The 23,994-nt window shown below is 36.7% G+C and overlaps 3 protein-coding genes, 2 non-coding genes and 1 pseudogene across 5 annotated transcripts; 2 read left to right on the top strand and 4 right to left on the bottom strand.

The window, feature by feature from the left end:
* Positions 1 to 8,991: 8,991 nt before the first annotated feature.
* Positions 8,992 to 9,065, bottom strand: LOC121810162. The gene has a single exon (XR_006052419.1). It is a non-coding gene; the product is annotated as a small nucleolar RNA Z105 (small nucleolar RNA).
* Positions 9,066 to 9,135: 70 nt separating this feature from the next.
* LOC121810165 lies at positions 9,136 to 9,227 on the bottom strand. Its single transcript, XR_006052422.1, has one exon. It is a non-coding gene; the product is annotated as a small nucleolar RNA Z161/Z228 (small nucleolar RNA).
* A 590-nt stretch (positions 9,228 to 9,817) lies between these two features.
* On the top strand, positions 9,818 to 12,016 carry LOC121806952 (tubulin beta chain-like). The gene is made up of 3 exons (XM_042207132.1): positions 9,818 to 10,211; positions 10,648 to 10,917; positions 11,184 to 12,016. Exons 1-3 carry the CDS (start codon positions 9,818 to 9,820, stop codon positions 11,858 to 11,860), a joined length of 1,341 nt encoding a protein of 446 aa, XP_042063066.1. The 3' UTR covers positions 11,861 to 12,016.
* Positions 12,017 to 13,552: 1,536 nt separating this feature from the next.
* Positions 13,553 to 14,923, bottom strand: LOC121806948. Its single transcript, XM_042207125.1, has 4 exons — positions 14,453 to 14,923; positions 14,224 to 14,286; positions 14,066 to 14,140; positions 13,553 to 13,980 (listed from the first exon to the last, which is right to left on the bottom strand). Exons 1-4 carry the CDS (start codon positions 14,798 to 14,800, stop codon positions 13,780 to 13,782), a joined length of 687 nt encoding a protein of 228 aa, XP_042063059.1. The 5' UTR covers positions 14,801 to 14,923; the 3' UTR covers positions 13,553 to 13,779.
* A 5,101-nt stretch (positions 14,924 to 20,024) lies between these two features.
* LOC121810120 lies at positions 20,025 to 20,175 on the top strand (annotated as a pseudogene).
* A 178-nt stretch (positions 20,176 to 20,353) lies between these two features.
* Positions 20,354 to 23,064, bottom strand: LOC121806444 (AP-2 complex subunit sigma). Its single transcript, XM_042206480.1, has 6 exons — positions 22,883 to 23,064; positions 22,694 to 22,792; positions 22,554 to 22,604; positions 21,999 to 22,172; positions 21,130 to 21,189; positions 20,354 to 20,701 (listed from the first exon to the last, which is right to left on the bottom strand). The coding sequence occupies exons 1-6, from the start codon at positions 22,883 to 22,885 to the stop codon at positions 20,660 to 20,662; spliced, it is 429 nt and encodes a 142-aa protein (XP_042062414.1). The 5' UTR covers positions 22,886 to 23,064; the 3' UTR covers positions 20,354 to 20,659.
* Positions 23,065 to 23,994: the final 930 nt, after the last annotated feature.

Here is a 23,994-nt window from a genome sequence, read left to right as displayed (position 1 = left end):
GAAAAAGATAGTATAGTACTATGTTATAAATGCATTAACATCACTACTAAGTCATATTTTTGGTTTTTTCAAAAATTATTTCTAAATAAATTAAAAAGAGATTTTTTTGTACCTTTAACAATCCTTACAAAATATGTAATGACTATAATTACAAAATACAAGTGTGTTTTGGAAGAAAATACTATGCTTGTACTATATATTTAGTTGATTTTACACGTCAATCAGTATTAAGAATCATTCAGTAGAAAAATGTCAATCAATCCAAATACAAAGCTAAATGCTAAATAATTTAATACTACTTCATCTTATCCTTTTCATGCACCATACCAAACCAAACCAAACAGATTGATCAAATTTAATCCTAAAAAGAAAGAAAAAAAATTTGTTATAGGCCTCTAGATTTAACCTTTATAACTAGACCTTTCAGCTTATCCCCACTGTTCAGATTGTATTCTACACAATTTTAAACAATAGACACACCCCTTTAAATTAGGCCCTTCAATTGATCTATATGCCTTTAAAAACATTATACATCCTTTTTAACTTTTATATATTAGACCTTTCAAATTATCTATGTGTGGTGATAATTAAATAGTAAATTTATCACAACATCGAGAAATTTAATTAATTAAAGAAGTCAAAGAATACGTCAGCAAAGTGAGAAAATGCCAGATAATTTTGTTATATTATCTCTATACTTTTTGCTACCAATAATAGTTAAAAGTATACGTAAATTAATCACCCAATTCATTTTCTTCTAAGCTAAGTCATCTGTCGTCTTGTCATCTTCTTTTCTTTTTTTAGTAAACACACATTCATACACACATAAGGCAAAAAAAATAGCCATTTGATTGGGTTTGAAGAAAAGGTTAATAACATGCAGGTTTACTTTTTTTAATTACAAGATTACTAGTAGTACATAATTTGCTTACCTCTTTAAAACTGGTAATCGTTATCTAATCTGAATCAGACAGCATTAATACAACTATTAATTAGTAAATTAGAGACTGCACACAAATTATCCAATTTCAACTATTGCGCACCTTTTCAAAGTATATTCAACACCATATAAGTTTCATTTGTATAAAATTATGAAGTGTTTGACATTCATAACGTTGTCAAAAATTTCGGCCACAGGAGAAAATTTTCGATCGGTGCTTGTCCATTTCAAATTTGTACGTCACAACGAACTCTATTTATTTTTGCAAGTCATCTTTTGTTTTAATTATCTTACAACTACATATACTGAATATTTTTATTGAAATTATTCAAATAATTTTAGTGATCACATAATTTTTCTAATATTTATTATAGTTATTAATTTAAAATTTTAAACATCACAAATTTTGAAAATCAAATGAAAGGAATCGAAAGATTAATTGATGTATACGAGGAGCACTAATTTATTGTTATATAAACTATAGACATTTTAATTGTATACATTATAAATTAAATATTGAAGAAAACAACAAATTGAGCCCAAAAGAATTTTGTTTAAATTCCATAACAGCACAAACAGCTTCAACAAAATTTAGGAGTCTAAGTTAATATGTTTAGTCAAGTTAAAGACAATTTATATTGCTTAAACAGTGTAATACTGATATTTGGTTTGAAAATGAGAAAAAGTGAAGCCCTTGTTAATTTTTGTCTGCCCGTCTCGAACCGCATTATTTTCACTGCATAGCCCAGTTATTAATCTCTGCCTCCCCCTGCGATAAAGCACGTTTAGTTGTATTAAACTTTCTTTATATCCTCCTCTCTCGCGTCCTCAATTTGGTGTGCGGTGTGTCATTCTCTCCCCTCTCGATTGTTTGCCTTCCATTCTCCTCTCTCCCCTCCCAACTTCACCGGCCTTTCCCTCTCTACTTTGTCAGCCCTCTCATCTCGCAACATATTTTTTCGATTGTGCCATCGACTGATGACAATCGTCATTTTCTCCATCGTGCAACGACAGTGGATGCCGCTGGTGGTAGTGGCTCCATGGCTGCCGTAAGCTAATTCGGTTGTTGGATATTCTGATTCGAGTGGGTGGTGGCTGTGGGCTGTGACGATTCCTAATCGAATCTGAGCCAAAGTTTTTCATATGTTCTTGACTTCTTGGATTGGGGTAATTGTGTGAGGTTTTAATAAGGATCAATGTAAAATAGGCCTTAATTTTATATAAATTGAAATAATGAAGATAACTGAATTTTATATGAGCCTCCTTCTTTCATCACCATTCTTTAATTCATATGATTTTTTTGCAAAAAAAAAAATGTTCTTTGTGTTTCAGTGTTCGATTAATTTGTTAGACTTTTGCTCCATCAACTTTTTGTTTAATTTGTTTGGGCTAATATCCGTTGAGTTCTCGAGCTTGCATTTTTTTCAAGACCAATGTCATAGTTTTTAATGAATGAACTAATCTAAATTAACTAAAACATTTGAATCGTGTATTAATGTAGCTAATTAAAATATATAAATAGAATTATATATTAACGAGTACTCCTAAGAGCATCCGCAGTGGTGAGTAAGGCCTCGTCCGTCCGTCCGTGCCAGCTGCGCGGCACCGCCTGCTCGCCGCTGCGCTCTTGTCGCTGGCGCGTTCTGATTGGCCAACGCCATTTCCGTTGGAAATTCATTTTTTATTTTTTTAAAAAACTGAAAATAATACGAAAAATTTTAAAAAAAAATTCATATTCCCAAAAATATGGCCGTTTTTTTATTGTTTTTCTGGATTTTTTTTGTTTTTTTCCCAAAATCATCTATAAATACACACACTTATCATCCATTTTTCATATCAAATCATCTCCCATTCATCTCTCATTCATATTTTTTTATACAACTTATCTACATCTTCCTTTCTCACTCAAACCCTCTCAAATGGATTTCACCAATCTCATTGCAGAAGCGGACCGCGAAGAACAAGAATACTATGAACAATATCGTGCCGCCTATGAAGCCTATGTCGCCGCGAATACCCCCTCTTCTCCTCCTTGACCAACTAGATCAACTCGCCGCTACATCCATCGTGACCGGGAGGGAGCCAACTAAAGGCTCGTTGTCGACTATTTTTTCGACCAGCTGCGGTTTCCGGAAGATTACTTTCGGCGCCGTTTTCGCATGTCAGAACGCTTGTTTATGCGTATTGTCAACACATTATCCGCCCGTGTTGAATACTTTCAAACAAGTACAGACGCAATCGGTCGGCAAACTCTCTCGTCCTTGCAGAAGTGTACGTGTGCCATCCGACAACTTGCTACTGGGCAAACGGCTGACCTCTTCGACGAGTATTTGCATGTCGATGAGTCAACTGGAATCCTTTGCCTTAAAAAATTTTGCGACGCCGTTCGTTCAGCTTTCGGCGAGGAATTCCTTTGGGCACCCACCACCGATGATTGCCAACGGTTGCTTCGTCTTCAAGAAACAGTCCATGGTTTTCTCGGTATGCTTGGCAGCATTGACTGTATGCATTGGAGGTGGAAGAATTGCCCGGCTGCTTGGAGGGCAACACTTAAGAGGCCACAAAGGCGGCAGCCCAACACTTATCCTTGAAACGGTCGCCGACTACCGCCTATGGATTTGGCATGCATATTTTGGTATTGCAGGATCCAACGACTTGAACGTGCTCTATTATTCACCACTCTTCAATGATGTTTTGAATGGTGTAGCACCGGTAATCGACTTCACCGTCAACGGAAATGCATACCACATGAGATACTATCTCGCCGATGGTATCTACCCAAGGTGGTCGACTTTCGTGAAGACGCTAAGCAACCCGCAACACCCGAGACGGGTTCTTTTTGCGCAACGTCAAGAGTCCGCTCGGAAAGACGTCGAAAGAGCTTTTAGGGTCCTTCAAGCCCGATTCAACATTGTGAAGGCCCCGTCTCGGCTGTGGTACGTGAAAAATATCGCCGACATCATGTACACGTCTATTATCTTACACAATATGATTATAGCTGACGAAGGACCGATGTCTCGTAGCTTGTTGGCAATCTGCCATAAATTGTCACTAATGATGGAATTTAATAAATCAATCTTAAATATATAAAATTAAGTAAAGCATTGGCAATGAAATGAATTAAATCATATAATAATAATGAAAATAATATGTAAGGTTAATTGTCTTTTCAACTTTTATCTAGACACAAATCAAAGATGTTTTATAAGCCAAACAACTCTATAAAAGCATCTCCAAGAGAGAAAGGTATATTAAGAAGTATATTTCTCAATTATCTTCTCAAAAAGGTTATTACACCTTTTTAAAAAGTAATAAACTCTAAAGAAAAAAGGTAAATTAAAAAAACAAACAAAATAACTAACTCTATACATTTTCTATCAAGAAGAGATAGTAAAAATATCTTTTATATAATACCTCCTCAAATACTATTTTCTTTAAAGCATAAAATTTTATAAAAAAAAATTGATAATTATTTATCTTTTACTTTTCATTTATCTTCTCCTTGGAGATGCTCTAAATATCCAACTTTTTTACACTTATCTTACGTTATCTTTACCCCGGATCAAAAACTGTCTCAGTATAACTATCTTGTCATTTCTTGAACAATTATTGTTCTATTTGTAATAATGGAGTGCTCATTTCAGTTGGAAGAAGAAGGCAGAAGAAGGAAGCTCGGCTTTGAGCTGGAACTAGCCGAGAAGGCAGAAGAAGGAAGCTCGGCTTTGAGCTGGAACTAGCCGAGAAGGGAGTTCGGTTTTTGAGCCGAGAAGGGAGTTCGGTTTTGAGCCGAGAAGGGAGTTCGGTCTTGAGCCGAGAAGGAAGAAGCAACCTAGCCGAACTAGCCGTTGGAGCAGCAGTTAGTTAGCTGAGATGTAGCGGTTATTCTTCTTGTTTTCTTGATTCTTGTTGTAGTTAGTTAGTAGCAGTTGCTACTTGAGTGTAGAGCTTTAAATAGCTCATAAACCGTGTATGTAGTTAGAAGTTTTATCAATAAAGAGTTTTCCAGTTTCTCTCCAAGATTATCATCTTCAATACTCAAAGTGTGAGTGTGTGTGTTTCTGCATTGTGTGATCTCATACAACAGTGAGTGTGTGTGTGATCTTCTTGAGTGTGTGAAAGCCTTGTGTGTCTAAATCACAACAAGTGGCGCCGTCTGTGGGAAGGGATATTGAAGCTGATTTGCAGAGGATCAAACGGTTTCAGAGATGGCAGCAAGGCTTGATGCAGAAAAGTTCACAGGCAAGAATGATTATAGCCTGTGGAAGATGAAGATGAAGGCGGTTTTGATTCAACAAGGCTTGGCCGCAGTTCTTGCAAAACCAGAGGAGAAAGGAAAGGCTCCAGTGCTTGATGATAAAGCTCAGGCAAAGATGGAGGAGATGCAGCTCAAGGCACATTCTGCAGTGATTCTGTGCCTTGGAGATAAGGTCTTGAGGGATGTTCAAGAAGCCAAGACTGCGGTGGAGATCTTGGACAAGTTGGATGAAGTTTACTTGGCCAAATCCTTGGCTAACCGGCTGTATCTCAAGAAGAGGCTGTATGCCTATAGTTTTTCTGGAGATAGGTCCATCATTGAGCAGCTAGAGGAGTTCAACAAGATCATTGATGACCTGGGATCTGTTGATGTCAAGATTTCAGATGAGGATAAGGCCATTCTCACATTGAATGCCTTGCCTAGCTCGTATGACCAGTTAAGTGATGCAATTATCTATGGAAGAGATAAACCTATCACCTATGCAGAAGTCTATTCAGCCTTGATGGCCAAAGAACTCCAGAAGACAGCCAACAGAGGCTCTGCAAGCTCCAATGTTCAAGCTGCAGAGGCCTTGAATGTGAAGAAGTTCAAGAAGCAGAACTTCAAGAAGAAGTTTGAGGGCCCTAAACCCTCAAGTTCTGATGCTCAGAAGGAAACCAGAGCTTGCTATTGGTGCAAGAAACCTGGACATTTGAAGAAAGATTGTCATGCATGGAAGAGAAAGATGGCCTCTGAGGGACACAACCAATCTGATTGTGTGGAGAGTGCTGATCCCCCGGCTCAACTTATGAATATTAGTGACAATGGGGTCAGTCACAGATGGATAATGGACTCGGGGTGCAGCTTCCATATGTGCCCCAATAGAAGCTGGTTTCATGATCTTCAAGAAGCATCGGGTACGGTTGTTCTTGGAAATAATCATACTTGTCAGATAAAAGGGATAGGGAAAGTGAAGCTAAGCCTACAAGATGGCTCTGTGAAGATCCTGACTGGGGTGAGGTATATTCCAGAAGTGAAGAGGAACCTCATCTCATTGGGAATGCTGGAGCAGAGGGGGTTCACTATATTAATGAGTCAAGGAAAATTGTTTGTGAAATCTGGAGATGCAGTGATGATGGAGGCTGACAGAGAGCATATTCTCTATTATTTGAAGGCTAAGGCTGTTGATGGAGAAAGCAATGCTGTGTCAGATGATTCCCTAATGCTATGGCACAAGAGGCTGGGCCATCCAGCAGAAGGAAGCTTGAAAGAACTCATCAAGAAGGACCTGATCTCTGGAGATCTCAACAAGATGGACCCCTGTGAGCAGTGTATACTTAGAAAAGCAAAGAAGGCATCCTATCCTACAGGTATTCACTCTTCTACAGCCCCTTTAGACTACATACATAGTGATCTTTGGGGGCCTTCACCGGTGTGTTCAATTGGTGGAGGAAAGTATTATCTAGCTATCATTGATGACTATACAAGGAAGTTGTGGGTATATATTCTTAAGGAAAAATCTGAAACACTCACTAAGTTCAAGATATGGTGTAAGGAGGTGGAGCTAGAGAAAGGAAGGAGTGTTAAATGTTTAAGAACTGACAATGGCTTGGAATTCTTGTCTGCTGAATTTGATATATTTTGCAAAGAGAAGGGTATGAAGAGGCACCGTACTGTTCCTGGTAATCCCCAGCAAAATGGTGTTGTGGAGAGGATGAATAGGACTATCCTAGAGAGGGTGAGGTGCATGCTTCTTGGTTCTGGTTTGAGCAGCAGGTTCTGGGGAGAGGCAGTGTATACAGCAGCCTATCTCATCAATAAATGCCCATCTACTGCCCTGAAATCTGAAACTCCTGATTACATGTGGTATGGAGCTCATAGTGACTACTCAAAATACAAGGTGTTTGGGTGTGCAGCCTATGCTCATGCTAGGCAAAGTAAGCTTGAAGCTAGGGCTCTGAAATGTATCTTGCTGGGATATCAGAGGGGTGTTAAGGGGTATAGGCTCTGGTGTATTGAGCCTGGTAGGCAGAAGGTGGTGGTGAGTAGGGATGTGGTGTTCTTGGAGGATCAGATGCCCTACTTGAAGGATAAGCTGGACTCCAGTGACTCCAGTGAAGTTGAGAGTGATTTCTTCAAGGTGGAGCCTATGGGAGTTGGCCTAGGAGCAGGTGGAGTCACTGACTCAGAAAATGAACCTGATCCAGAGGGTGATGGTGCTCCAGCTCAAGGCAGAAGAAATGATGAGCCCACAGCAGATCCTACCAGAGAGTACCAGATTGCAAGAGATAGGAGAAGGAGAAATGCAAAGCCTCCTGAGAAATTTGCAGATATGGTCTATTATGCACTGTGTGCTGCTGAGAGTATTGATATTGCTGATCCTCTCACCTATAAAGAGGCCATGAGAAGCAAAGACAGAGAGAGATGGATAGAGGCCATGAATGAAGAAATAGAGTCTTTACTCAAGAACAAAACCTGGATTTTGGTGGACAAATCCAAGCTGAATACAGATGGAAAGGAGAGAGTGAAGGAGGTGATTAAGATTAACACCTTGCACAATCCGGCTGACATGCTAACAAAGTCTCTAGGTAGAGACAAGTTTGATCATTGCAAGAAGTTGATCAATGTTTGTGCAAGAACTGAGATGAGCCCTCAGGTGGAGAATTGTAATAATGGAGTGCTCATTTCAGTTGGAAGAAGAAGGCAGAAGAAGGAAGCTCGGCTTTGAGCTGGAACTAGCCGAGAAGGCAGAAGAAGGAAGCTCGGCTTTGAGCTGGAACTAGCCGAGAAGGGAGTTCGGTTTTTGAGCCGAGAAGGGAGTTCGGTTTTGAGCCGAGAAGGGAATTCGGGGAGTTCGGTCTTGAGCCGAGAAGGGAGTTCGGTCTTGAGCCGAGAAGGAAGAAGCAACCTAGCCGAACTAGCCGTTGGAGCAGCAGTTAGTTAGCTGAGATGTAGCGGTTATTCTTCTTGTTTTCTTGATTCTTGTTGTAGTTAGTTAGTAGCAGTTGCTACTTGAGTGTAGAGCTTTAAATAGCTCATAAACCGTGTATGTAGTTAGAAGTTTTATCAATAAAGAGTTTTCCAGTTTCTCTCCAAGATTATCATCTTCAATACTCAAAGTGTGAGTGTGTGTGTTTCTGCATTGTGTGATCTCATACAACAGTGAGTGTGTGTGTGATCTTCTTGAGTGTGTGAAAGCCTTGTGTGTCTAAATCACAACACTATTAAAACAGAATCTTTGGATTGGAGTACAATTTTCGCAGTCATCTATTTCGAAGGGTAAGATTTCAATGTACGCAGTATGTTTAAAATATAGTGGACTAATTGTTTAAATATATGATAATTAATCATCTTTATCAGCAGATAATTTTTAAATAATTGGAGTACTTATTATTTCCAAATTTTTAGTTAAATTAGGAAGTAAATGCCCAAACTCTGGTAGATATGAAGGACACCCATTGTAAAAACTCAGAAATTTAACATGAAAAATCACTAAAAACACGAGATTTTAATAAAAAAGTTGCGGATTTATCAAACAGCACTCTGAATGAAAAGGACTTGTGCATTATATATAAAATTTCAACGACCAGTAGCTGATCTCATCAAATGCGTTTCTTCATTGAGCTATTTAAAAAATCAATTTAATTGCAAAAATTAAATTTTCAAAACAAAATTAAATTCTTTTTGCAATGATCTTTTTTAAAAGGAGCTATTCGAAGATAAAATAATGAAAATAAACATCAAAATTTGGAAAATAAACATAATTGGAGTCGAATCAAAAAAATAAGAAAAATCGACAGAAGCAGACTGATGGCTCTCAGAATGAGTAGGAGGTAAATTATCCATTCATATAGTATCGGAATAATTTAAGGTATATCCTCATTAAGCCAGCCAAGCCATTTTTAAATCTAAAGGAAACAAATCGGTTTCAAAAATAAGAATCAAATAAATCGAAAATAATCCGAAACAAAGGATTGTGATTACATCAACGATGACACTGAGCATCTCAGAAGACCGTCGTGAGATATTCAATCCAGAATCATCATTTGGGGGAAATCAATTGAAATAAACAAAAAGATTCTTCAAAATAAAGGCTTTAATAATTAAATTTGAAACAAAGACATAAACCAGAAGATATGAGATGGGGAGAATAAGCGGAGAATAGGTGAACTCCAAAGAGATGTTGTTGTTATGTTATACAGCTGAATTCTAAACATATTTATAGGTGAAGAATTGTTGAATTAGGGTTTTTCTTTGTTAAACTGTCCTCTGCCTCTTAGCCCAGTAGGCCCATTAGGTTAGCTAGCTCCAAAAACTATTGGGCTTTCGATTGAAAAATTGGGCCGATTAAGCCGTGATCCGTTGAATGTTGGTCGTTTCAACCAATTTTGGTGTAGTAATAATTCCCTAATTACTAGTACTATATTTTAATTTGTGCAGATGTAATTTGATAATGGTTTGTACATATGATATGAGATTAATGTGTGGAGATTGATTGTATTGAAGAGAGAAAAGCGGTTGGTTGAAAGTATCTCCCTCCCTCCCTCCCTCAGATTCCTCTCCGCCTCATTTTGGTTTGATGAAAAAAACACATCCCACCTTGATCCGACTGAAAAGCACAGAAAGAGGTGGGTGGGGAAAAGATGAGAGAGATCCTTCACATTCAAGGGGGCCAATGCGGCAACCAGATCGGCTCCAAATTCTGGGAGGTGATCTGCGATGAGCACGACGTCGACACCACCGGAAAGTACAACGGCGCCTCCCACATGAAGCTCGACCGCATCAACGTCTACTTCAACGAGGCCTCCCAGGGGAGGTACGTCCCTCGGGCCGTCCTCATGGATCTCGAGCCCGGCACCATGGACTCCATCCGGGCCGCCCCCTACGGCCACATATTCCGCCCCGACAACTTTGTATTCGGCCAGTCCGGGGCCGGGAATAACTGGGCCAAGGGGCATTACACCGAGGGCGCCGAGCTCATCGACTCCGTTCTCGACGTTGTTAGGAAGGAGGCCGAGAGCTGCGACTGTATGCAAGGTTCACAATTATTGCCTTCATTCTACAAAAATATATCGCAAGTTCTCAAATGTCTCATTTCATCAAATTTCTAGGAAAATGAAGTACATTGTAGGCTCAAAAATGACATCGTTTAATTAGTCTGTTTTTTCACGTCAATAAACATATGCATTACTATTACACATTTGCATTTTATACATATACACCAACTCCATATCGTATTTTGCTAAATAAAATTGTTACAGGACAATTGCAATTTTTAGAAACTTTATGTTTGCAATTTAAAATTTGGAATATATGTTACCAGAATTTGGCTTAACTTTCTAACTTTTATTGCCTAAGATTTGTTGTACCGAAAAGAGTAATTGTTGGAAATTAAGAGACAATAAATCCCATTTTATAGCATAATATTTGTTGCATCGGAAAGATTAATTGATGTTACCAACTATGTGATCAGGGTTCCAAGTGTGCCACTCATTGGGTGGGGGCACGGGGTCTGGCATGGGCACCCTCCTGATCTCAAAGATCAGAGAGGAGTTCCCCGATAGAATGATGCTCACTTTCTCCGTTTTCCCATCCCCGAAGGTCTCTGACACGGTGGTTGAGCCCTACAACGCCACCCTCTCCGTCCACCAATTAGTCGAGAACGCGGACGAATGCATGGTCCTCGACAATGAGGCCCTTTACGATATCTGCCTCCGTACCCTGAAGCTCACTACTCCAAGTTGTGAGTACCAAATTTTACCTACCCAAAGCCTACAATTTTGATCACATGTGCATGCTTTTAGATAATATTTTCTATGTTTCCAAATATAAGTCTTACAATACTTCATTTTGGGCCATAACCTATTAAATATCTACTTTCATTTTAATAATTTGGTAAATGAATCTCATATTCAATTCATTTCACTTGATTTTATTATAAAACTTGTACAACGTAATAAGTATATGAAAATAAGTTTCAACGTAACACTCATTTTTTCTCTCCTGCAGTTGGGGACCTGAACCACTTGATCTCGGCGACGATGAGCGGGGTGACATGCTGCCTAAGGTTCCCAGGGCAGCTAAACTCCGACCTTCGGAAACTGGCCGTGAACCTTATCCCTTTCCCCCGCCTTCACTTCTTCATGGTGGGGTTCGCCCCACTCACCTCCCGTGGATCCCAGAACTACTTTGCCCTTAGCGTCCCAGAGTTGTCCCTGCAGATGTGGGACGCTAAGAACATGATGTGTGCGGCCGACCCCCGGAACGGCCGGTACCTGACAGCCTCCGCCATGTTCCGGGGGAAGATGAGCACAAAGGAGGTCGACGAGCAAATGTTGCACGTGCAGAACAAGAACTCGTCCTACTTCGTCGAGTGGATCCCGAACAACGTCAAGTCGAGCGTCTGCGACATACCGCCTACCGGGCTGAAGATGTCATCAACGTTCATCGGAAACTCGACGTCGATACAGGAGATGTTCCGCCGCGTCAGTGAGCAGTTCACGGCGATGTTCCGCCGGAAGGCTTTCCTACATTGGTACACCGGTGAGGGGATGGACGAGATGGAGTTCACGGAAGCGGAGAGCAACATGAATGATCTGGTGGCGGAGTACCAACAATACCAGGACGCCGTCGCCGACGAGGAGGAGGACTACGAAGACGGCGGTGCTCAAGATTATGAGAATTGATATACTATCTTCCTGCAAAAAAAGTACTAGAGAATGCCTTTTGATTAATGTTTTGTCTTTGATTTTAAGTTTTTATTCAATCATCATATGTTAGTTTTAATGAATTAGTGTAAGTTAAGATTTGTTCTGTATTAGTGATTGATTAATTTTTGTGAATATTCGTCGTAAATTCATTTCTTATAACAGCAACTACCACTGTTGGTATAATTATTCTCGTAATTAGATCTGGGTATTCGATCAATAACCGAACCGACAAGTCGGATAACCGACCATGTTTCGGTTCCAAAACAAAAACCGAAACCGACACCGACAAAAAGTCGGTTATTTCAGTTAGAACCGAACGGTTAACCGTTAAACAATTGAACCCAAATTACTTAAAAATTTTCACTAAACTATGTTGTTCATGATGATATTTGAACTCAGATACAGCCAATCACATTGCATCAACGGATTATTATTAATTAAAAACCTTGTTCCATTTTTCTTCATTTTATAATGGCCTATTCTCTCCTTTCTTTATTGTTACAAACGACGTGGGACAATGGTAAGTTTATGCTTACATTTATATACTACTACTACAAATAAAGTTTTTGTACGAACAAATAGAAAAGTGGCATTATACTTTTACGAGTACTATAGAATTAAAGAAAAACAACATTTATTTGTTTACCTTGTAGCAGTAATATTTGCGGCAGTGCACTAAATTAAAAGGCTATCACAACAAAATAAAATACAAAAATTATTTATTGTGTGTTCATCGTTATTGGGTGTATGTAAACTTTTCTCATAGTTGTAAAAATCTTGACTAAATTATTTTTTATATATAGTTATTTAATAGCTACCCTATATAGGAACTTCTAAAAATATTTAATAGTTGTAATATATATTAATCTCGGCTAAATTTGTAGTTGACAAAGAACTCTATTAATATTTATTTAATCTAATCTACTGTACTAATATTTATAGAATCTAGGATTTTATGGAAATATTATTCCAAGAAAATAGAAAAGGAAATTTAAAAATGAAAAAGAAATTAACAAGCAATGCTGAAACTATTTGCCAACATCTCATAAAATAAAATAAAAATGAATTTATAAACTATATAAAACAATCGTATTCATCTATTTGTAATATTTAAATTGAAATTTAAATTATGCCTCACCTTCGAATTCACCTTCATTAAAAACATAATTTAAGAAAATAGCATAAACCCAAAAAATCACTTATGTGTCTTAAGATTATCCCACATTGACTTTTACAACATAAGAATACAAAACATTGTTATAAAAGATAAGCCTCTTCCTCAGTGAATTTAATCATAGCCTTTGGGCTTATATGTGGCTCGTGGCCCATATAAATATGAGTCTAAATATATGTGGCTCGTGGCTTTTGGGCTTAATCGGTTATCTGTTCGGCAATCGGTTTAAACCGATAACCGACGTCAAAGCGGGTCTCCTAGTCGGGACCCGAACCGTGATCGACATTTTCGGTTATTGGTTAACCGAAAATCGACATTTTTGGTTCGGTTCTTGGTTAACTGAGAACCGACAAACTGAATACCCAGCCCTACTCGTAATCATAAAATGAACATCTAAAATTCATACTATGCTGTAGAAATCTTTAGATCGAATTTGTCACCCTTGTAAAACAAGTTTGTTTACTTCATATTAGTATGACGACACGAGAGAATCATTAGTACAACAATATCTCTTCCATTCATTCCAAATTATAACTTTCTGCAGATAAATCCATCAGTTTAAGAGAGAATCATAGTACAAAAATTACCCAAAAATGTTGCCGCTTTACAATCTCAATTAAACCAATATTTTTGGCAAACGTCAAGAAATTGATTCTACCCAATTCTATTGGAGAACAAGTGGTCAATGTGGAACTAAAATAAAACAATAAATTAAAAGATTTTAGTATTTCCTAAATCTAGACTTGTTTTTGATGATTTTCATCCTCTTCATCCTCGCTTCAGCAGATCTGGCCCGTTTATCCGCCGCGGTAGCATCAAACGGCTGACATACCTCCACGTCGCCGAACGCCTCTTCAGCGGGACGGTTTAGATCGAAATCCCGTACCCCGCCCAATCGGAGCACATGATCTCTTCTCATCTCCTGATTTACAAACAAAATGTTGATTCAAGTTTTAAAAAATTGGATTAATTCGAGAGCCTGTTTTGGGGTTAATTCTATTTCATACCGCTTGTTTGAATGATTTGAGCTGGGAATTGTAGGCCTTGAGCTCGTTGTGGAACTTCTTCACCTTTTTAATCTCCTGTTTTGTTTAGATTGGGAGATAAGGTGATGATGAGAGATGAGAATGACAACTGTTGGTGAAATATGTTATGACGAATTTACCCTTGACAGCAGCTCCTTCCTCTCAGTAAGTCTGTTTATCATATCCAAGTAACCTTCCCTCAACTGCAGATCCAAGGGCTAAATTCGTCAATTTCGGCATTAATGAAGGAGAAAAAACTTGCAGCAAAAACTCAGCAGGAAACAGGGGATCGTCAAAATCAGTGAATCAAAAGCAAAACTCGAAATATACTAAATCAAAGAGGAAACAGATTAAGGAGAAAGTATGTACCCTTTTCTTCGAGTTTTTCTTCGACGAATGCTTGTGCCTATCATCGCATTCGCTGGGGGGGAAGGACAGCGGTGTTTCGGGGCTCGAAACCGCCGCCGCCTCCTCCTCCTCTGCTTTGAGTGGAAGGCATGCCTCTTCAATTCTGTTTTCCGGCAAGGATGAAGCGCTAATTAGCGACGGCGGAGAGACAAGGCAGGATCTCCTCCGCCTGCAGCCCCAGTTGTGATCGGAGAGCGATTCAGATAACGACAAGAGCTTCCTGAGACCGAGCAGGATTCGGCAAACGGCGAATTCGTCTTCATTCGCCGAAGAAATCAGAGAACTGCGCGAATCTGCGCTCTGCTCCATCTCTCTGTGAACGAACTTCGAATTTCGAAATCGATTTGGTGGTGATAATGGATTTGAGGGGAGAGAGGAATTGAAGAGAGAGAGAGAGATGAGTTGCTACTTGCTAGTTGCTTGAGAGTGGAAGGTTTTGTTTTTTCTTTTCCTTTTATTTTGGGGATGAAAAATAATTATGGGGAAGAGAAAGCCGTGGCTTGTGACACGTGTCGCTCGAGTAGAGCAGGAGAGTCTACTAGGGTTTAAGCGATATATGGTCCCCACCGGTCATCCGAATAGCCTATTATATTTCTGATTTTTTTTAAAAACTAATAGAACAAATTTTTTAGTTTGTTGAAACTAGGTTTGTTTAGAGTCAATGGAAAGTCTATTCCATATTACAAGGAAAATGTTGAATAAAGGCTAAAAAAATCTAACAAAATTATTTTTATAGTTATTTACCTGCTCATTTGCGTGCTTATGTTACTTAATTTTGCGTGCATTTTGCTATCATGATTTTATTTTTCTTTGTTGCTTTAATCCGTGTACGTTGCTGCGGGATGTATTGAATTGTTGCGATTCGTAGCACATCTTAACGAGGTCAATTAGTAGCGTTGATGAAATGTGAATCGATGGCAAAGTAATACCACACCAATATTATCAGGGTCATGTTTAGTCTCGTCGTTGCACCATTAGACATGTTAATGCATCTATCTTAGTCATTGTTCTAGTAAATGGTTTAGCTTTATTTGTTTTAAAATTACTTAATAGTTGTTGATTGGCTCAACATATGACACGCATAGTGATTGCGATGTTAACCTTTGCTAATTTTTTTGTTTGTTGTTATTTGTGATTATTTGATTACTTGTATGTTTCGAATTGTTGTTTGGAATTTCTTTTTCAATTTGGAGGTGTTGGAAGACCTATTTTTTATGACGCATAATATAATGAATCGTGATGTTTGCTACCAATTTTGCTTTAGTTTTTCTTGTATTAGTTGATTCCATTTTTGTTTATTGTGATAGAATATTCATTTTTACTATCTATACATTGAGCTTAATCGATTGACACATTTTCAAAATTGGTTTCAAAGTTACCGACCGATGAGTCACTCTCGTCTTGTCAAAAGCAACTTTTTTATCTACGTCAAGCCCATTGATAACTTTATTTGAAATTTACATAATCCAATATTTACTTATGTGTTAAATTTCCTATGATCCAAGACCAAAAGTCGTGTTGCCAGATACTACTACAATTTAACACATTTCCTATGATCCAAGACAAAAGTCGTGTTGCCACATTGTTAAAATTCTTAATATCTTGTCTCACATCGACTTGGTAACGATCCTAGCTCACCTATAAAAGTATGGATAACCCTCACTCTTATAAGGTCTTTTAAGGGGCGAGTGGCTCATTTCTTCTAATACACATAATTTGCTTATAAGAGTAAGGGTTATCCATACTTTTATAGGTGAGTTAGGATCGTAATTTGCTTAAGTTCGATTAATATCCATTTCGTTCCAATTTAAGTGATTGATTGATTTTCGACATATATTTTATAAAAACAATAATAAATAATTAAAATGAAAAAATAGTAAAAGAAAAAATAGTATTAAAGAAGTCAGTATTTATTACTGTATCATTTTTCCAAAACAACGGCAAAAAAAATCAATCCCATTAGAGTAACTAACAATTCATCTCTACAAGCTTTTGAATTTTGCTTTTTCCACAATAACTGTTGGTACATTTTGCGTTTACCAATAGTTAGAAATTTAAATTTATTTATTTTTACCAAATTAATGAAATTTTGGGTTGCAATAAATGGTGAAAAACATTTCATATAATTGACAAAAATAGCGACTTGCGCCAAGATTTGGACTTTATTTAGACCGAGTGTTTTGTTATAAATAGAGTATACATTCATTTTCTCCTCTTCTCTCATATGTATAATTTATGTTTTCCATTAATTGGTATAAGAGATAATGTTAAAGAAATTCCAAGAAGAGGGTATATGTTAATAGATTTACGTATCTTATATAGAGTATTATATTAATTCTGAAGTATATCTTTCACAACTCTCAAAACCACCGTTCAAAATGTTTTTTTTTGTAAAATAAAGTTAGGCAAAATTTACAAAATATTAATTATAATTATATTTTTCAAGATTCATACGTATCTCAATTTGGAGACTTAGGGACTTGGAATTTAAATGCGTATAAATTTGCATTTAATTTTAATAACATTTTCGCACTTTCTACAGTAAAAACAATCTCTCCCACACACAAGAGATTAAATACGATATTTATGAGCTTACTTTGGTAAGTTTTTGTTTTGGTTAAAATGTGATTAGCATATTCAAGAATATATGCCATAAATACCATTTAGAAAAAGTTGAATCACACTAGCCATAATAAAACACGAGTCTTGTTATAAAACCTTTTACACTTGGCGACCATTGGCTTAGATTTCTCTTCACTCATAGTAGTATTTATTTTTCAAATTTGCCAATTATAAGTGTTCTAATTAAAGGTTAATTTCTAACTAATGTAAGAGATTTCGTTCATTTTAGGTTAAATATGATTTAACACTCCAACAAATCATGCTCTAGTTTTGTGAAATGGTTAAATAGTTTTAAAATGGTTCAGAGTTGTGTTGTATCGTGCATTCTCATTGCTTTAGTGTCTTAAAGAAAAATAGATGAATCTAACTCTTCAAACCATTAGATTTATTAAGAGTCCTCGTTCCATCCACTATAGCCTCTTGACCTCTTCTTTAAAAGTATTAATAATAAGATTACCAATGTATGCTAATAGCTCCTAAATTAATAACTTTATTCAAGCTAATTTATCTCAACGGTGAATAAAAGTAACCTAGCCCTTTTTGTTTGTTGATTGGGCCTTAGATGCATTTTTATTTTATGGACTGGAATTTATAATTTTATAGTAAGTAGGAGTGACTAATCAAAAGACCATTAATATTCGGATCCCGCAGCAATCTATTTTCCAAGACAATGTTACATACAATTAATTTCATTTCACAAAGTTTGGTCTAGGGACACGTACTTGCTAAAAAAAGTTAGAGATGGAACATTCAATTTTTGATTAATTTATTTGCCTAAATCGAATTGAACAAGAAATCGATCACTATGAAAATTGAACAGAACTAGTAAATTGAATCATCAAAAATTCAAAATCTAAACTAATACAATTGTCCGTCTGATTTTCATTTTTTTTCTTGTTTCTATACATCTGAACGAACCGATAAATCAAATTTTGTCACAAATTTAAACTGAAAACGCCAAAATCTAAAACATCGAACAAAATTTTAAATTTTGATTTAGTTCGACTTGAATATTCTATCTCGATTGTTTAGATCTAAGTAAAAGATTTAGTGACAAATTTACAGAAAATAAAGTCTTTTGTTAACGAATTTACAAAATTTAGCAACGAAAAAAAGTAACTCAAACTTTTGGCAAAAGCCAAAGTCGGTGTTTTTTCCATGATAAAAATAAAATCCATTCTCCCTTCTCCAATCCATCAACTCCTCTAACTCTCTCTTTCTCTCACACACATACACACATACGCATACGCATACGCATACGCATACGCATACGCATACGCATACGCACATCTCCGATTAAGTGTTGTAACAATTTAGCATCTGAGCGGAGAAGATAGAGATGGGTTGGTGTCTAGGAGTGAAAACGGGCATGAGCTGGAAAGAGCAAGCCATAGCCTCTTTCGGGGTGAGGCGCCGCCGCCTCCGCTGATGGCGTTCACGGCCGTGCTGCTGATGCTGGTTTACTTGGCGACGCACTCGGACTACAAGGAGAGGATGGAGAAGCGGAAGACGGGGTTCCGCTTCAGCCTCCTGCTGCTGCTGCCGATGCTCCTCATCGTCGTCCTACAACTTCGGAGCGCACCACGCGGCTGCCGACGATGATCCAGTCCAGGCTGGTGCTGCTCCTGCTTTTTGTGCTGGTTCATTACCAGTCCTGGTTTTACCCTTCTTGGTTTAGATTTATTTATTTGATACAAGTACATTTCTATTTCTATTTCTATTTCTATTTCTATTTCTATTTCTATTATTACAAAGTTAGTTAATAGTTAAAAACGGTTGATTGGGATGGCCAACGTTGGATGCTCCTACCATTGTATTGTAAGTAGTACTACTTATTTGGGTTGTGATGTTCTCTCTCTTTTTTAGGTTATCTCTATCCATCTATAATGGTTTGTAAAGATTTACAAAGAGTATTGGAACGACTGAGTTTACACATATATAGTGCACAAACTGTACGACCACAAACTGAGTTAACACACAACTTTGCACGCGGCCTCGAAGAGAGCCAATTAATTGAGCTTTGTTTAGCCCCTTTATTTTATTTTTTTATAAAATTTGAACATTCAAATTCTAATTATTTTTTGGTTGTAGTCAAATGTGATGGATAACAATTAATAAGTCGCAGCCAAATGTTATATCCTATTAATACAATTGATAACCCATAAACACTATTTTTAATAACACCAAAGGCATCCATCGCAGGTTATATGAGTAATTGATTACTGAATCAATATGATGAAAAGGGCAGTTAAAAGGATATACGTGCAGGATTGTAAAACAATTATTTCTAATTACCGCTATAATTGTTTCTTGCCAAACTCTTTTATGTCTCACACTCACTCTCACACCATCACCTAATTAAAATGAAGTCCTAATTAGTTATGTTTAATTAGAAAATAAGAATTTTCTTTTTTAAGTTAGGTTATAGCAGAATGAATTCATAGCCAATTGTCAGGGAGATGACCGATTATATCATACTAATATTTACATTTTGCTTCATTGCCCTACGATATCAAATTTACTGACGGTCGACGGATTTACATACTTCATTACTCAGAAATATATTCTCATTATACTATGAAATAGGAGTAACAATCAAGTGGAGTAATAATGAGAAGAGAATATTCATATCAGATCCTACATCCTTTTTGTCTATAATTCATTTATTACTATGTTTTAGTTTAAGGTGAAGACTACTTACTTGATTGGGGTTTAGTCACAAATTAGAGTTTATAATTTTTTAGTTGCGGTCAATTTCATGGTAAATACGGATAAATTTTTTAATCACATACCCTAACTCTCATGTTTTAGTATCTCAAACTAATGAAACATGAAGAGTATCCCACACCCAAGTAAAGACAAAGCAATTGAGGTGAAAGAGTAAAATACACAGCGAAAGAATAAAAAAACAAATATTTCTCGGCCTTTTAGCTAAGATCAAGTGTAGTATATATTCTTATCAGTTTGATAGTATTTGATATGCAAGTCGTTGGCTCACACGATAGCTTGTGGCCTTGGTCTTCAGGCGTAGCTCAACCGTTGCACCACTGAATGAATTTCTTTTGATAATTTGACTTCATATTACACATTTCGAATATACCACAATCACTTGAATATTTTGTTCAAGAAGAACAAAAATCATCATAAGCTCATCTTTATCCAAACAAACAGATCTGTCATAATTTAAAATTCAAATATAAAAAATAATCAACAAGACTGAATCAGAATGTCTCAGTCTCATGGAAGAAAATTTAATATTTTATCATCAAATTATGAATATTTCAACCCTGTGCAGACTACATCCTTTTACATATACTACAAGCTGAATCAACAAGCATCCAAAGAGAATTTTTAGGACCACCTTTACAAACAAGAAGTTAAAAACCACGAATGATGGGATTTTTTTTTTCAATAACTGCAGTAAATGCAGCAAAATGCACGAATGATAGGTATAATAACCAGATGCAAGCATGCACGGTGCAAGAGAGATGCAAGAGTATGTTTGAGCTGAATGTTGGTATTCGTTTGTGCTCTTCCTAGCAATCTCTAATCCAGCTTTTCCAATTCTCCCATTCTCTCGATGATTGCCTACACAGTTCACGATTAACAAGATGGAATGAGATAATTTGCAAGGCAGACTTCCACGAATGACAAATCATTCTCCAGAGAAAACGGAGAAAACAACCATTTCTCATTTCATATTTCAGCAAATAATAAACATTTTCTGTACATGCGACAAAGAATAGAATAATGCAGATTTATCTACTATAGTCCATCTAAATACATTCAATTAACATCCATTCGTGTAAACAAAAGTGGCAGCTAACACCACTGCCACTTTAATGAGCACATGAGATTACGGTGAGGTATGTAATGGCAAACATAAACTGCCGAAATTGGTGTAAAGGTACTACTACAAAATTTAGTGTTGGGATTAGAAAAGCCCACAAAATTTATTTCACAAAAGGGATTCTTAATAATATGCCTCTGCTACAGTTATCAAAAAATTGTATTACCTTCTTGCTTGTTTCTTGCAGTTCCCCGGCAAGTATGAACTCATCTAGTATGAGATACACCTGTACAGTATACAGTACAGCGTATTCATCAGGTGAGAAACCAGCTAAATGAGAACAAAAGGTAAACAAGATATTCAGAATAATGCATGGATCACAATCACACAGCACCATTATAAAGCAAAAGCAACCAAAGGAACTAATTTCACGCATCCATCAATGTTTTGAAGTAAACAATTATCAGATTATGCAATCAGTTTCAATTACCCTCCAAAATTTAAGTACCAAAAATCTGCCAAAGAACAGGGTGCACATGCACACATGTTCCACTGAATTTAGTATTTGGATACACATGCACTAAGAAGAAGGGAAAAGAGAAGGAAAACAAACAACGCACACACTGACACTAACACAATTTCTCGTATACAAGAAGAATTAGAAACCGGTCTCTGTAGGCCATCATAGCTCACACGATTTTAGGTTCAAGATAGTAGGAAACATGCAGACAGCCAACAAGGGATGTGCCATTATCATACCCTAGGGAAACACATGAACGAAAGTGAAACTAAGCTTGAGAATGATAGGCTAAATAAAAGATTTCCAGCTCGGTATGTGATCAAGTGCAAAATCATCATTCGTCCTTAGTACAAACACATATTTCAAAATTAAAGCTATGTCGCCAATCAAGAAAGATACAAAAACAACACATCCCCTCAAAAAAAAGAACATACCAAACCACAGCCACAACTGATAAAACATAAATAAAGATTAAACAACTAAGTTGTAGGTAATTAAGTACAAAGTTTCACTGCAGATTCTCCATGAAAGCAAATGGTTCAGCAGTACAAGAAAGTGAAAAATGAGCATCATACCTTGTGGAAATTAAATACGAGATCTAGCTCACACACATTGCTGAAAAAGTGATCCAGTATCTCCACAAATAAGTGAATGCTTTCCAAATAAGCCAACTCATTGTCAGTAATGTCTACACACAACGAGAAAAATAAACCAGCATATCGCCTGTAGATGACCTTGTGAGTTCGGAACTGCAATAAAAGATCCTGTCAGCTTCTTAACGTGCCATTATAACACAACCAAGACGCTACGGTGAATAAATTTCATAAAGGGGTACATTATTGGGATATGGATTACACTAACACATATAGGATTGAGTATTTGAAGAATTGTTCATTCAAATACATGTTTATACATTTATGACATCTTCAATGGTAAACAGCTAATAAGAGTATGGACAATGAAATGAAAGAAAGAAGGAAAGGAAACAAAAAAGGAACTTTGTGACACTCTCTTCACCTTGCAATTCCATATATCCACACAAACACACAACCAGGATTATACTCACATTACAAGAAATAGGCAAAATTAGAAACTGAGGATCACAAACATAAGTTGAAAAATATTATCACCTCTACAAAATTGGTGAATTTGGGATCCCTATTCACAACCAAACGATGAACCTGCAAAAGAAAAGCGAATAAGGTCCCCAAGATTCACAGCTTGGGATAGCAAATTCGAATCAATTCACAGAACAAGTTGGAGAAATTACCTCGTACTCAACCTTGTGCTTCTCGGATTCCTCGAGAGGAATGTAGTATTTGGCTAATCTAGTTTTCCCTTGCCTGTTCTGCAATAGTATGAACCGGATCTGCGAGATTCAACACAAATTCGTGATTCAGGAAACGAAGGATAATTGAATCATTAAAATGGAGTACAAAAACAAGCGGAGAGAATTTACCATTTTTTCAAGAACTAATGTAAGCTGAGCTCCTATAATAAAATTTTGAAGAGGGATGGATTAATTGCGAGGATGATTTGGTAATCGGTTCACTATATTGACTTCAATTCCATCATAAATTGAAAAGTACTCGGAAATTTTTCATTTTATTCATGTGGAAATGTTTGAAATTAGGAAATCTTTCAATTATTCTGGTTTGTTTGCTATTTTTGTTTCCTTGCTTAATTCAAAATGGACCCAGAAAAAATACCTGCCCCAAATGCAAGTGTTCAACTAAACTAGGCTTAGCCCGAATTTAGCCCAAATACCAAATGGACTAAGCCCACTCCACTAACTAAAATTCACTAATCTTTTTATAATTAATTCAAAAGATTCACAACCATTTAAATCATAAAATTTAGTTAAATACCAAGTCATTAAAGACAAATAGGAAATTATGCCTTTTCCAGCATGTTAATCAATGTTTAAAACAATAATTCTTGATTAGCTACTCTTAGACTATAAAACAATGGAGACAATTGGTCGAAGCGACATGTCTCCTAACTATCACTTTCCTAATCCTAACCCATTAATTAAACAATCAAATTAAGCACCCTAATAAATTAATTCAACAATCATATTATCAAATGCAAAATAAAGCAATTTTACTTGTAACATTATAAAAAGGATCAAGTGAATAATGTCGTCAGAGAATCTGTGCTAGTTAATTTAGTTTAGGTAGTGATTTACAACTTGCGTCCTTTTCTTGAAGATAGGTGTCCAAATTCAGCTTAACGACCACTACCTTAATTCAATGGATTAAAACAAACAATTTTGATCAATTCAATTTCGACAGACAGATCGAGAGTGATTGACAGCTGTCTGGCCTGCAAGATTTTCAGTTTGGCGAATAAATGAGCTGTTGAGAGCCTTATTGTAGTTCCAAAAAATATAGTACTGGTTTATGTAGTACACTTGACGTATACATAATAATAATAAAAAAAAAACACCTAAAACAATGTACGGAGTATATGATGAAAAAATGACTCAGAGTATTGTTATTAAATAGTGGACCTTTTCTCATTAAACCTATAAATTTACCGAAATTAGAGGATAAATTAATTTTTGTCAAC

The sequence above is a fragment of the Salvia splendens genome, chromosome 6 (genome assembly GCF_004379255.2).
Source record: "Salvia splendens isolate huo1 chromosome 6, SspV2, whole genome shotgun sequence".
Taxonomy (NCBI): Eukaryota; Viridiplantae; Streptophyta; class Magnoliopsida; order Lamiales; family Lamiaceae; genus Salvia; species Salvia splendens.
The sequence above is the reverse complement of the archived record's forward strand: the minus strand, read 5'-3'. Positions and strand labels throughout refer to the sequence as shown.

Excerpts from the sequence above, each read along its gene's own strand:
- LOC121806444 (XM_042206480.1), bottom strand. Across the intron at positions 22,173-22,553 it reads AATTCACCAATTTTGTAGAG|TTCCGAACTCACAAGGTCAT; the intron begins GTGATAATATTT and ends CTTTTATTGCAG. Across the intron at positions 21,190-21,998 it reads TCGTATTTAATTTCCACAAG|GTGTATCTCATACTAGATGA; the intron begins GTATGATGCTCA and ends TATACTGTACAG.
- LOC121806952 (XM_042207132.1), top strand. The coding sequence starts at position 9,818 with ATGAGAGAGATCCTTCACATTCAAGGGGGCCAATGCGGCAACCAGATC. Across the intron at positions 10,212-10,647 it reads GAGCTGCGACTGTATGCAAG|GGTTCCAAGTGTGCCACTCA; the intron begins GTTCACAATTAT and ends CTATGTGATCAG. Across the intron at positions 10,918-11,183 it reads GAAGCTCACTACTCCAAGTT|TTGGGGACCTGAACCACTTG; the intron begins GTGAGTACCAAA and ends TCTCTCCTGCAG.
- LOC121806948 (XM_042207125.1), bottom strand. The coding sequence starts at position 14,800 with ATGGAGCAGAGCGCAGATTCGCGCAGTTCTCTGATTTCTTCGGCGAAT. Across the intron at positions 14,287-14,452 it reads AGAAAAACTCGAAGAAAAGG|TTGAGGGAAGGTTACTTGGA; the intron begins GTACATACTTTC and ends TTGGATCTGCAG. Across the intron at positions 13,981-14,065 it reads TCAAATCATTCAAACAAGCG|GAGATGAGAAGAGATCATGT; the intron begins GTATGAAATAGA and ends TTTGTAAATCAG.